Raw genomic sequence first — 14,149 nt, 5'->3', positions numbered from 1 at the left:
ATGGAAATAGTGAGTTAAGGAACACTTAAAAACGTGTGTAAAGAATTAAATATTGTTTCGGCAAATGAAACTATGTAGAGAGAACCTTTGACAAGGTATAGGAAAAGAGAGCTTAATGATTATTTGTAAACAACTTAATCGCAGTTTTTAGAATTACTTACAAAATAAAACAAATGAACTCAAGTAATTCTTACTGAGAAGAAATGCAGAAAGCTCACGTCTTTCTTATTGGGAAGAAATTTACGTACCTTAAGTGTAACCTGTTATTATATGACTAACAAAACACGCAAGGGGAGTGTACCTGACACTGATCGTAATCATTATGGTGTGCTTCCATAGCAAGCTGTTGATTCATAGATGCTGGAAACAGCACTGGAACCTGGTGAATATCAAAATTTTTCATTTTTACGGAGAGATGTTCCCTTGTAGAAATGAAATTTTTCGAACACACCGAATTCCTATCGAGTTGCCAACCGCTCACAATGAGAACCGGCCGAAATAATTCCGATTAGTGTCAAACACGCCTCCCCCTCTTTACCCCTCCCCCCCCCCCCAAGATGAAATGGGGGGTACGTTAGTTCAAGCCAAAGTAAAAACCAATAATATAAGTTGAGTACGGGGAAATTAGTTTTACGTCTCGGATGATACTTGAAAATATCGCGGAACAACTTTTGAAGTATTAAAAAAAAGCATTTAATAAATTATTCTTCCTAATTTTTGGGGTAAATAAACATGGTAGATTGGTGAACAAACACGGTTTTATTTATTTTTTTGTTTCCACGACAATCACATGCCCATGACACTGTTAAAGAATCCTAAGAGCAAAAACTATCAAGAGGCTACATAAGCAACCTGTCACCTAAAGAAAGAAAGGCCCAGGTAAAACTCAAACCCGCAACCTATCATATAGCAGGCTAGGACTTAATTTGCGACACTCCTGGCGCTTAATTATTTTTTTAGAAGGAACAAAATCTTTCCATGAATGCTGCACTCACGTTCGTTTTGTCGTCGATCCGCCTCAGGAGGAAGCGTCCCTCACGATCGTCCTTGTGCCAGTTTAGCTGCACCAACAACGGCTTCTCGTCCTCCGCCAATCTCCTCTCATCTGGAAAGAAAAAGAGCGCGAGGCATCACGTAACGACCCACACAAAAGTGCTTCTTCTATAACATTCCTCTTTAATGATTTATTTTTGATTCAATTAACGATTTATTCTGCAATGGTGGAGAGTATATTCAGATATGGGATCACTGTCTGGGGAATGGCGTCAAATACTCTGTTAAACACAATTGTACTTATTTATTTTATTAACTATTATCAAATTCCCCGTAAACAGCACATGACGGCCTTTTACAACGAGGATTTCCAATATTAACAAAGTAGGTACAACACAAACATCCATGCCCTGGATAGGGATCACCTACCCAGTGGGGATTCGAACCCACGACCTACAGTTTGGCAGGCGAGGACTTAACCCCACCGCCAACGAGGCCGGCATGTAAAGAACCAAAAGAGAATATTGAAGTTAATTGATACAGTTGGTTTGAACTATTTTTGTAATTCTGACCTAAAATCACTGTGCACTAAATATAATATATTAACTATGAATAAAATGCTGAATTGGCACATTATTTTAGAGAACTATTACAAAAATGAGCACAAAATTAAATGTAATAATACACATTCTATGGACAAACGCAACAGTCCTTCGTTGGAAACTTATCTTTATAATAACATGTACGGTAAAAGGTTGCTGAAGTATGTTGTACCTCATACCTTTAATTGTATGCCAAAGGCTCTATGTAATCTCAAATCTTTGGCCGACATTAAAAGAAAAGTGAAAGATTGGTTAATAAGTGATATTGTAAACTTGTAATTTCTTTATTTTAATCTTAAATGTACAAAATATATTAAATTATCATAGTTCTGGTAAATTATCAATACCCAAGTCATATAATAGTGAACATAGTATTAGTAATATGAAAAATAAAAAAACATCGCATCGAAATAATAAGTGATAAGATAATATCAGGAGACAATTTTTAAAATCTGATTTACATAAAACAATCCAATTATAATAAAAAATCACATAAATGAGGTCTTGGAAATAATTGTCTCTATAAAACCTGGTTCTAACTCCCAAAACTTGATATGATGATTTATGTTCCTCAACAAAAATAGTTTAGTTTACTGTACCTCCGTTCTCGTGGATCTCGTAGAGGGCGTACTCAGGAACGGAGAGCATCCGCATGTCAGGTCGGAACTTTTCGATGAGCGTCTCGACGACGGCCGTCGCGGGCGCCGACGAAGCCACGCGGATACATTTGGTCGCCACCTTCTGCCCTGAGTCCTGGAAGTAGAACCGCATCACCCCGTGGAACTCTAGATCCTGCAAATACAGAGAAAAATGGTACGTTAGTTCAAGCCTTAGTAAAATCCAATAATATGAGTACGGGGAAATTCGCTTTACGTCTCGGGTGTTGCTTATTGACACTATCGCGGAACAAATTTTAAAGTATAAAAAATAAAGCATTTAATAAATTATTCTTCGTAATTTTGCGGCTAAATAAACATGGAAGATTGGTGAACGACAGGGTTTTATTTGTTTTTTTTCTTCGATAATCGTCGCTGCACATGCCCGTTACACTGTGAAAGAGTCCTAAGAGCAAATCTTACAAGAGGTTACATAAGTAAACTTTGACCTGAAAATAGAAGGGCCCAGGTGAAACTCAAATCCGCAACCTTACATATAGCATGCTAGGACTTAATTTGCGACACTGCTGGCTCTTAATTATTATGAATAAGTGTTAATATCATTCCTTAATATTTACCTATTTTCGTTCGGGTAGAAAATGTGCAAAGGAAAACTTGAGGACCTCTTCTCTTGAAACTATCAATTATTCCTAAAATCCGCGAAGAAGTAAGGTAGGAAAAAATTCCGACCTATTGAAAAGATGCACTGCCCTGTTTCGACGGAAGTAATCGTATTTTTGGCCAAAAGGTTTCCGATTATTGGTGCTCATGCATGAGCATTTCAAATTTCACTCAGTGTGGACGATAATAATTTTACACAAGATTTATGAATAGTAACGCTGCCGTGATCACAAAACATCTGAAAAATGAGCAAGGTTAAAATGAATAAAACGAAGCGATAAAACTATTTCTTTACGGGAAGTTTTGATCGCACAACGCCTGCACCTGAATTCCATTTTTTATATTCACAAAGGTTTTGATGATTTAATTAGAGCAAAGAGAATACATATCTAGCTCTTTGCCCACGGATGTACTCGCTAATTAGCTGACAGAGCGCAATATAGCATTAAAATGGATCGATGACGCTTATCCGGCCGCTAATGATGAATCATTCCGAAATGAGACGTAAACTTAAGTAAATAAAAATTAAGGTACACTGGAATAGGACTTCCTCGGCTCAATTTAGAAAAAAATGGCCAAAAACGTGGAAATGGAAGGTATTTCCGTTAAAATTTGTCAAAAATATAGTCTTCCTTACATAAAGTAGAATAAAAGAGTTAATTACAGGTCAACAATTACTCTTTCGGATAACGCAATGCATATAATTATTATTGAAGTATTCTACCGATTAAGAAGCATTCTGGAAGCCTCCCCATCCTTCAAGAGTTTCTATTTTCTATTCACAAATACGCATACTCCGTTTCAATCTATCTAAAAATCCTATTCTCTTCCTTCCTAAGTCGTTTACTTATAACATTCTACCATCTAACACTATAAAATATCAAGCTTCTTAATTCAAAAAATATACTATTATGAAAGACCCCTTTTGATTTGTGAAATAGGCCAAAAAGTAATCGTGGCTGATACTCAGTAACTCTTAATTGCTTTCTGGTTACCATTGCATTCCCGAAAAATAAAAATCGGAGAAACGAAGATTTCCTACCACTGCTCTGGAGAGATCAGAAAATGAGGGGGTGGGGGAAAAAGGCATTCCTTTCCTTGAAACTTAACGGAAACGAAATTAACGAAACGAGACTGATGGACTGAGAACCCAGTGGAGATGCCGGACGAAGGGGCCCATTACATCCGAGAGAAAAAAAATGAAACGGCATTAGCGGAAGCAGTTTCGCGAGAAAGTAGTCAGCAATCAGCCGAGGAGAAGCAATGCAACTTGGGATCCCCACTCGCTAAAGCACTCCCACGATACCACACGTGAAATCCCAGCCAGCTCCATATCTCCGAGAGGTCATCGAATCGGCCATTGCGATAAGGATTTTCTCACTCCAAAACGAAAAAAAAATCGCAGAAATAACTTCATCGGCACCGAGTTCTTCTTCTGGGTTTGATGAGGGCCGCGGCAGGATCGTAAGCAGCTATTACAACGGTCATTATCCATCGAGAAAACTCTATTTCAAGTTCCATCGGCTTCCCCAATACTTCCCACTGTTGTAGCTCGACTCGCCACACGAATTATTACCGTAATCCGAGAGTGAAATCGATTCGTCAAGATTATAAGCAGTATAAAACTATGCATTTTAATTTCGGTGATATTTGAGAGGTCAAGCCTGAGCCTACACGTTTGCCCCGTGGTAAACTTAAGGATTTTACACAAGTGAAGTATCCGAAAAAATCGATACAAAAATACCATCAAAGAGTCTCCTTTGTTCCATAGTTAATTGAGCTTAACGATGTGTTTTTTCATAACTATCAGTGCGTCATACTGGCTCAGGAAAGTTAATAAAGATAATGCTTCACCATCCATGTTTACAACGAATTTACGTAATTATTAGTCCAACTCATAATCCCTCACACTCAAACACAGGAGCAACCCTTATTCGACGCTTAGTGCGAAAATTACATGGAGAAAAATTAACATTCAGCAAGCCTGCACGCGAGTTGGAAACACTGGAATCCATCTCGGTGCGCCGATGGAAAAACCATTGGCAAATGTAGGCAATCTCAAACCGCAAAGTAGCATAGTCGACATTTACATCATTAATAATTAACATGAGAAGAAAAGGGACGAAAATGATGAAGAATGGATACTAATACTACCAATTTAAATAAAAGGTATAAGCTCTTTCCAACAATTACTCAATGCGTACGACGCGTTTCGGCCCACAGAACCATGATACCAATGAGGAATAGGTGTGACAGAATTCCTCCCACCACCTATTTCTCAACTGAATAAATGTGATGCTCTCAAGTAGTGTAATGTCTTGAATCAGATGATGGCTCTGTTAGGCGAAAGGCGTTAAATAGTTGTGGATAGGTGCAAATACCTTTTATTTCGGTACGTCGAACTCCCACAATATCACGCCTGAATCGGTTGAACTTACTAATATTACCCTTTACCCCAGCCTTCAACCATTCCAACGCTATATTTATTTCGTAATTTATATTAAAGGCCAACTGATGCTAATTATGACAACTAAACACTAGTAGTCATCTTCATTCCTCCACTACATGGCATGCTTCATGTGACCATATTTAATTAATTGTAAAACAACCGAATAATGAATCCAATTTAAGCACGAGGGATCACCAAAATCATGATTAAAGTCAAACAGGATGCATCTGACTTCATTAAGGTCATGAAATCCATAACGCAACGCAACGGCAAGGTAACATATGGCAACCGATCCCAACGGAGTATTGACTTGAGTAGTTCAGATTTCCATCACGCACACGTTGACACGATTGGAGCTCAATCAGACAGAGGTCATCACTGGCATTCCAATCTAACATCCGTGTGTCCCTGGCGTCCGTCCCAACAATACTAGAACCCGGGAAAAGGAGCAGGCCGTAGGAAGGGTCATACTGTTAGGTACGTGCAAAAGTTTCGTAAGAGACATATCAGTCAGTTCCCAAGAAGCAGCTGTCTACCCATACCTCGACAAACCCGACCTATCTTTTCAGCGGACCAAGTAACGATTGGTTAAAGAAAAGCATTTTGAATTTAGAATGGGAGTTAAATTATTACTATTAACCAATTGCGGATAGAAAAATGAAGCTTGATATAGGATTCCAATTTTTGTCTTTTTGATAAATTTTATGATAAAACAATAGCCATACAAGTCTCATAATCCCAATGACTTGGAAAATATTGAGAAGGAAAAAATCACACACCCATTATAATAGAAGCCGAAAATTGTGGAGAAGAATATACAATTGAGGAGCACCATTTTTGTTTGGAATTCGCACAGAAAAATACAAAAAAAAATATTTCAGCCATTCAAAATCGATCATGAAAAGGCAATCCCCTCCATACTTAGGAAAAGGAAGAAATAGGCAGGAGACGGAAACTTTTTACGCTTCCGACACCGAGTGTATTAAATCATCAATTTAAAATAATAAACCATTCAATTTCAAGTTCATTCTAAGTATACTTCAGAAAATGTTGGTGATCTCTAATTGTAAATCGAATGCAATATCATAAAAGGAAATAATGATAGTACTCAATCAAGATAGGTAAAAAAACATCTTCACCGTCATTCAGTGGCGGATACAGAAAAAACTCAAGGGGGGGGGGGGGCGCAACATATCTTGAATTGTCTTTAATTTTATCGTAATAAAAGATGATCAAGTCACAGGCAGAGTATATGAAAATTTTATTTAAAGTGATTATAAACATGTAAAAGACAATGCCATCTTATGATATAAAAAAGTTACAATTGTGGTTTTGCAATTTTCGGCAATACATGCGGACCCGCAAGGGGGGGCGCGCGCCCCCCATCTGTATCCGCCACTGCCGTCATTAAATTGACATCGTAGAGTAGCAGAATAGAGATGAAGTGGAGAGAGCGTTACATTTTTGTTTCATTTTGGGAGGAAAAAAATAATTGATTGACGAGATGGCTGGTCCTGAGACGCGAAACATACTCCGTTTCATCACTCTCCGTCCTCATCCGTCGGATTCCAGTTTTGCAGAAGAAGAAGAACGCGGTGAAAACAAGGCCGCACCTAAGCAAAACATCTCTCCCCACCTCATTTCGTCACCACGCGCTCGACCAATGAGAGGAGGGGATGACAGCGCTGTGCCGCCAGTGCCGAGGAGGGAGAGAGAACTGCACGATAAACAAATGAGCGTCACGACGAGAAGAGGACGCGCAACACCGGTGGTTCGGAAACTCCATCGGGCGTACTCGGGAAGGTGGGGGGGGGGGGGAGTAGAGGGGAGTTCTAAATGACTGTCGTTGTGGAGTGGGAATGCAAACGAGTTCTTCAACATTCCACCTCAATCTTGAGGCGGCGGAAGACGGGGGAGGGGGGAGCGGCGAGGGAGAGGCGTTGAGGCGAAAGGGGAAGGGTTGGTTGATGACGAGGACATGGCGTCCGTCGACGCCTTCAGAGGGCAGCAGGAAGATCGCGCCCCGGCTCTGTTACCTCCCTTGATCAACACTGGGCGCCATCCATTCACACACGCGACAGCTTCACCCACCATCCACCGGGTTATTAATAAAGTATTCTACCGATTGAACCCTTGTGCTGAAATGACGATCTAGCTAGCCATGAACTTACGATACCAAATCGCGCTATGACGAGGGTAGTTTGTCATGACATTTTCATAATTTTAGCACTATTTAGGGGAAAAATATAAATATTCTGATAGTTTCACAATGTTAAAACATCCATAATAAACATAAAGAACTCATATTTCATGAAATATGATACATTTGACTGGTAATAAAATGATTTTGTACGAGTAGAAATAGCTAAGTTCTCGATGTATTTAACTAGATACTTTAAAGTATGAAAAATAACAACTTTTTATTTCACTATTCTACGTTGATTAAAAAACCACAAAATATCATTATATTAATTACCATTCCATTTCAAAATACTCATTGAAAAAATAAAAATCCTCTCATAAGCTACTTACACTTCATGAACGACTCCTTTTCTAACGCAATTCTATTCCTATCCATCCGGGTATGGTATTTTGAGGAGACGACCGACACCTAAGGTCATTGGCGCAATGAGAGAAAGGAAGGGAAGGGTGGAGAGAAACCCGATGTTAGCCTACTCCGAACAAAAGGCGGCAAGAATCATGAGGGTTCAAGGCGAACCCTCTTAAGGATACAACACACCGGGGCCGGGACCCAAGCCCGAGGCTTATACGCCCGATCACCCGGGGAGGGGCTGGAGAGGAAGGAAAAAGGATAGAGGCGCCGCCGCGATGGGAGCCCGCCGACGCCTCTGGGAAAGGATAGGAACGGAAGGGAGAGACGGGGAAAAACACCTTAACGCTACAGAGCGAAAAGGGCCAACTAAATAGCGAAACCAAGCATACGCAATTAATTTTCTACCAATTCTAGTAGATTTTCCTATGAGGAAGAAAAATCTATCGATCGAATCGGTAGATACAAAAGGCGGCAATGGGATCACGGTTTAACGTCCCATCCGTTGGACAGATTACTGTGTGTGTTACTACATTGAAGTTCCCTCCACAAGGCACTGAAGCCGGGATCTGGCAAGATAAATTTCTCCAAGATATCATCCGGGGTTTTGCAAAATCTATTCGTAGAATAGCACATCACCGTTTCTGACGTATTCTTAATGATTAACATTATCATCGGATGACCGGGTGGGTGATGTTAAAAGTGGAAAAGGGAAAATATGTTGAAATTTCCATAAGTTGTTAGTATTGCCGTAAGGAAGATGAGGTATCGATCTGAAGGAATGGGAATGCGGATAGGGCTGCACACAGTTTTGGGGAGCTATAGATCTATCTTACGGTTGTTACAGATTACAGTAAAGGATGATAAATTGTAACACAGAATGGCACAAAACTGAGTTGAAACCTTGGTCGTATTTGAAAATGTATAAATCGATAAGGATATACTTTGACAAAAGTAATGATGTGGCCATAGTCTTACAATTACGACCTAGAGATAGGGTGAGACAAAGAAATGAGCTACTGGCACAAAACACTTCACGCTTGTTTCTTGCAATGGATGGAGTAAAAATACTATTAATAAGTGGAAACAACTGTATTCCGTAAGTTTTCCTTACAGGAAAATATTGCAATTCTGTGCCATTTACTTGGCAGGAGAGTGCTCACTCTTCGTGGCAGGATGAAGGAAAAAAAGATGAAAATAAAAGGAAGTAAACACACAGAATATGGACGCTTCAATTTGATCCACGCCCTTTTACGGCCGAAAAAAAAGGCAATTTAAAACACAATCACAATATTTTTATGGCCTTATAGAAATTCCAAAAAATATAAAAAATTTATGATAAAGAGCACAATCGTAGAAGGCATTAATTTTGATAACTCCTTACCTAACATTCAATAGAGTGAGAGATATACTGTAATAAAAATCTCTCAAATGATCAATTAATTCGAAGAAATTTGTCAATAGTAAGGTAAACAATTTTTTTCTCCGCTAAATAATTACTGTAATGAAAATAACGTCTCATGCTATTTTCTCTTGTAACCAGAAGAGAAAAAATATACATAAGTAACCTAAACCAACTCTCGCGTCACCACAGCCTCGGTTCTTAGCTGACCCATAAAATTAAAAAATGGAAAGTGGAGAATGCAAATTCTAAACAGAGGGGAAGGGGGAGAGAGAGAGTGGGAAATCACTAAGCGAAGAAAAAAATGGGGTATATTCCGTCAGTGTCAGCAGCGAAACCCAGGGCAAAGCTTAAGGAGACTGAAAAAGCAAGAGGGCCACATAAAAGCTAGCGAGAAAGGTTAAGAGGGGAGGAAGCAGACACAGATGTGCGTAAATGCGCGGGAGATTAAGAGATAACGCAAGGAGAGAAGTGATTCCATGTGTGCTACCTTGATCTTTCGTGAGCCAACGCCGCGAGACGAGTTTCGGTTAGCGGACGAGGGAGAAAGTTTGGTATCTAGACCGAGAGATAAAACACCTTCGCCCGAGAAAGAAAAAAATATATATATGGCCACGAATTATTCATTTAGCAGTTTGTCACGACCAACATCTCCATTTGAGGAACAGGAACAAATTTAATGAGAACCGCTCCGAAATTGCTACCAAATTACACGATTTCCTTCTGCTGCCTCGGCGAAGTTTTTGGAAGACCCGTGACATTAAAATCAGAGGTGGAAGTAATTTAATTAATGAAACTGGATGACTGGCCGGGGTTAACCTTTAGGATATAATTATGTGTTATATAATTACGTTTAAAAAGGAACATTAAATCCCTATCAGCGTAATAATAACCTATTTCCAAGAAACGACCAGTTTATTTTATATATCGTTGACAAAATATATAAGTTCTCATGATAAATTCACAATCAATTTTAGAATTTAACTCCTCGGCATCATCTTCTCTTCTAAGCATATCGCATACATTCTACCAATAGTGAGACCATAGCTTAAGTACGGACATATTGGTAAACGGTTTTAACAATTTGGCGACCACAGATTTAAATCTTGTTAAAATTATATTTTTAATACAAGCAACAACATGCAATTGATTCTCGTATTTTAAACGCTTGGAACAGTTTCAAATAATCAAAGAAACGTAATAACATTTTACGGGCGATTAAAGCACGCTCTTTTAAAATAATGAAATTTTAACAGGTAAATGGTTCAAAATTGGAAATAACAATAGTAACAAAGCCTCAAAACAAACGCACGCGGCATATGCACAACTTGATATCCTGGTGGATAAGAAACTTATGACTTGATCCAAATTACAGTAGATTGCTAGTAAAACAAATTAATTGTGGCTAGCCATTAAGAATTTAGACACGCCAGAGACATTTAATGGTGCCACAGTCTAGAATTTCCTTTTTTATAAAGAATCAAACTTGAGCAGAAAAATTTTCTGAGTACGAATGATAGCAAAACGAAACGAAGGTAAGTCTTGGAGAAGAGAATGAGGGTTGAACAAACAAGAATGTATCAACTTCATCTTCCAGCGGTGAGGGGAAAGCGTGGACAGGGGATACGGGAACGGATGAAGAAAGGAAATTTTAGCGACCACATCGATTCAAGAGCGACCACAGGGGTGTAGCAGAACTATAATAAATCTCCTGTACCTCCTCATGGATGTACCGTTGTGGCTAAGTGAAACAATCACCATATTGAAATCACCAATACCTACCTGTCCATCGTTTAAGATCTAAATCTCATTCTGATAATACGCCTCAGCCATTCAAAGACAAAATAACGCTGCAATACGCTCAATTTTCACAAAACTATATTGAATTCATGCGCCTTATCTAATTGGATAACTATGTCTCATTTGTGGACCCGAACGACGCAGGTAACCCGACCCCAAATAAAAATTAATAATCAAAGGAGATCGGAAATTGATAATTGCCTCAACACAACAGTACATCCGTGGGACAAGGAAAATCTTAAAATAGGTGTTCCAAACCAGGTAGCAGCTGGTATGAACGTACATCCACAAATATCATGTTTTTCGACCCATTTCACATAGTGAATGGAGACACTCAACTATAGAAAAAGACCATTTTCCGGATGCATGTCATAAAATCCCATGCTACATCCCTTACGAGGCAACATGGAAGGAGTTATACATCATCTGAACCTTAGAGAAGGGGTTATGAAGTCAACCGACGACTCACAAAAACATACGCGAGAACATGCTACCAACAGGTATGAAACAAACTTCGATCCTATATCCTTCGAACGAGGGTCATTCTCCTCGTCAAAGAGTCAATTCACTCGTCATCAAAGAGCTTTTCGCGGCATCTCTCAAATTTTATGACGCTCCACTCCAACCCTGACAAAGTGCTCTTCCCGCTTACGACCCTAGAAGGGGTTTTCACGGCGTTTTCATTTCCTCCCCTTGACTCACGCGGTGTAGTAAACGAGCGATGAACGGACGAGAGGGGGTTCGATGCGAACAGCTGACACCGTTGAGGGGCGGGTGAGGCAGGAAAACAAAGGGTTCATCCTTTCCCCCCTAAACCACGTGGAGGGTCCAGGTGTGCTTGGGAAGAGAGAGATGAAGGGGGAAGAGACATCACGAAAAAAAATATTTATAAAAAGAAGAAGTTTTACGACACTGTGGCTGCAGGGTAGGATTGACATTGAGATGAGGGGCAGGAAGTGGAGCGTGGAATGCATTTAGCTGCAGTCAGCGCGACTGGAGTGACACACTGACGCGGGCGACCTGATCCACGCATTTGCGTCGGCAGGGAAGAGAAGGAAAAAAAGTGTGTGGCATGGGATGACCCTCCCCTTTATTAGATTTAATGCGCTTCAGTGGCACGCTTCGAAAGGAGGAACTGGTACATACTGCTTTCATTCGCGTTCGGTAAACGGGTGGATTATAGAACCGTCCCTTGACTAACGCACCCGTGCGATAAAGGATTACTAAATTTCTAACACAACTCTTTCCCAATTCTCTCAGCCCTACTTCCATATTAAAATGACTTTAAGTGATTAAGTTTGGATTAATTTTACCATTATAAACTTCAAATAATGGACTCGAGGGCTAAAATTTTACACAATATTGACGGAATTATTAAATATCGAAAACAAATTTCTTGAATCAAGATGCCCACATTAAGTCTCCTATCCGAGGGCTATGAGAAGTTGTACGAGAATATAAGTGTGCCAATAAAATAAAATTAATCTATGGCTATAGAATAGCAGAGATAATTTGCTCATGTAATAATAGTACACTCCTGACGATGTAAATAAGAATAATGATACAGTAAAAATTTACTATTAAGCACCATGAACTACGAAAGGTGAAGAGACGGATAACCAACAAACAAGTACATCTTCCAACAAATTTTTAAGTCATTCCATCACTACATATTAAGCAGAAGAATATTGTTTTATCTTTAGGATCTTTCTTCATTCTAATGCTCGGCTGTGGTCAACTGTGGTCAACTGTGGTCAACCAACGCAGCCAAGCCATTAAGGCCTATCATTTTTCACAAATATAAGATTTCCAGAAAGAAGAGTCAAGTGGAGTAAGTATTATTCGAATTTATTCTTCCTTCATGGGTAGATTAAGACGTCATCAATATAGATAGCACCATTTACGACCCGCAGACATCATTAAGTCAAACAAAATTTCCCACTATCATTTTCATCACACCGGCAATCCAACACTCCATGGACCCGCGGCAAAAATCCGCCGGCATTCGTCGTGGGCGTCTCTAATGGCTCCGGAGGCTTTCGTCGACTGCGAGGAATCGAAAGTGATAAATCAACGCGGCGGCGGCGACAGCGGCGGCACGGCTTCGAGCGGATGCGGCCGATAAAATGTTTGCGTTTCTACGGGGCAACGCTGCAGTGCCCCTTCGGGGTCAACACACCCTTCTCCGAGCACCGCTACCCTCCCCATCCCCAGGCCGAGATACATGCCGAAACCTTTTGCCACCAACAAAGACATTGGATTCTCGACGATTAGTGATCCTGAAATCTCAGCATCAGCTCAAAACCTAAAACTAAATATAAACATAGCGCTCACAATGGCGAAAAGTTGAGGAAAAAATTGAAACCCACAACTCCAAAATTACTACTGAAAATGGATAAGGTTCGAGAATTAAATACTCATGAATATAGAGAATATGGGAGAATATGTCATCATTCGGAAGATCCCCTGAGGATGATCAGCAAGTCGCGGATCGAAACGTCGGGAGACATGGACGACATCAACCGGTGGAAAACCCGAGAAACTTTTCAGCAACTGATACGCCGGGAAAACCTAAGATCATACATAACTCATGAATATACTTGATTCAAACCCTGATAACCATCCTACCTTTCGCGATTATTAAATTAGTTGGAAATAAAATGTTCAATCGAAGTGCACATCGTATAAACAAACGCTGCCGTCGGTTTCAGCCAGTGGTCTTCCTACATACGGAAAAGATTGAGGCGTATGGGACCATGTGATGTGGAATTTTTCTACTTATATCTTGGTCACATACGAAGTAGTCGAAAATCGCTTTCCTTTGTTGCCAAGTAGAAGTGATCCCATGGTAGATACGCGCTAATTAATCTCCTCATTATTGGTTCCTCTTTACTCTCCTCCAACTAAACTGCAAGAGAAGATTACGAGGAGGTAGAGGACATGGATGGAGCTACTTGTAACGTAAGAAGGCATGCTGAAAATCATGATTGAAGGACAGCTGTTGGGTAAGGGAGGAAAAGGGACATGGGGAACAGGTTTCATAGATGAAATTAAGAGTAATAGGTCTTAAGTGGA

At 39.9% G+C, this 14,149-nt stretch overlaps 1 protein-coding gene across 3 annotated transcripts in view; it reads right to left on the bottom strand.

Moving 5' to 3' along the window:
- Positions 1-14,149, bottom strand: part of LOC124161299 (afadin) — a 510,930-nt gene that overhangs the window by 222,472 nt on the left and 274,309 nt on the right. For all 3 annotated transcript variants that reach the window (XM_046537605.1, XM_046537606.1, XM_046537607.1), the window contains exons 4-5: positions 2,195-2,387; positions 996-1,105 (exon numbers count right to left, since the gene is read on the bottom strand). In XM_046537605.1, coding sequence (XP_046393561.1) covers positions 996-1,105; positions 2,195-2,387 — 303 coding nt within the window. The remainder of the gene's footprint in view (positions 1-995; positions 1,106-2,194; positions 2,388-14,149) is intronic.

The sequence above is a fragment of the Ischnura elegans genome, chromosome 6 (genome assembly GCF_921293095.1).
Source record: "Ischnura elegans chromosome 6, ioIscEleg1.1, whole genome shotgun sequence".
In the NCBI taxonomy this organism is placed as follows: Eukaryota; Metazoa; Arthropoda; class Insecta; order Odonata; family Coenagrionidae; genus Ischnura; species Ischnura elegans.
This window is presented reverse-complemented; position numbering and strand designations above follow the sequence as displayed.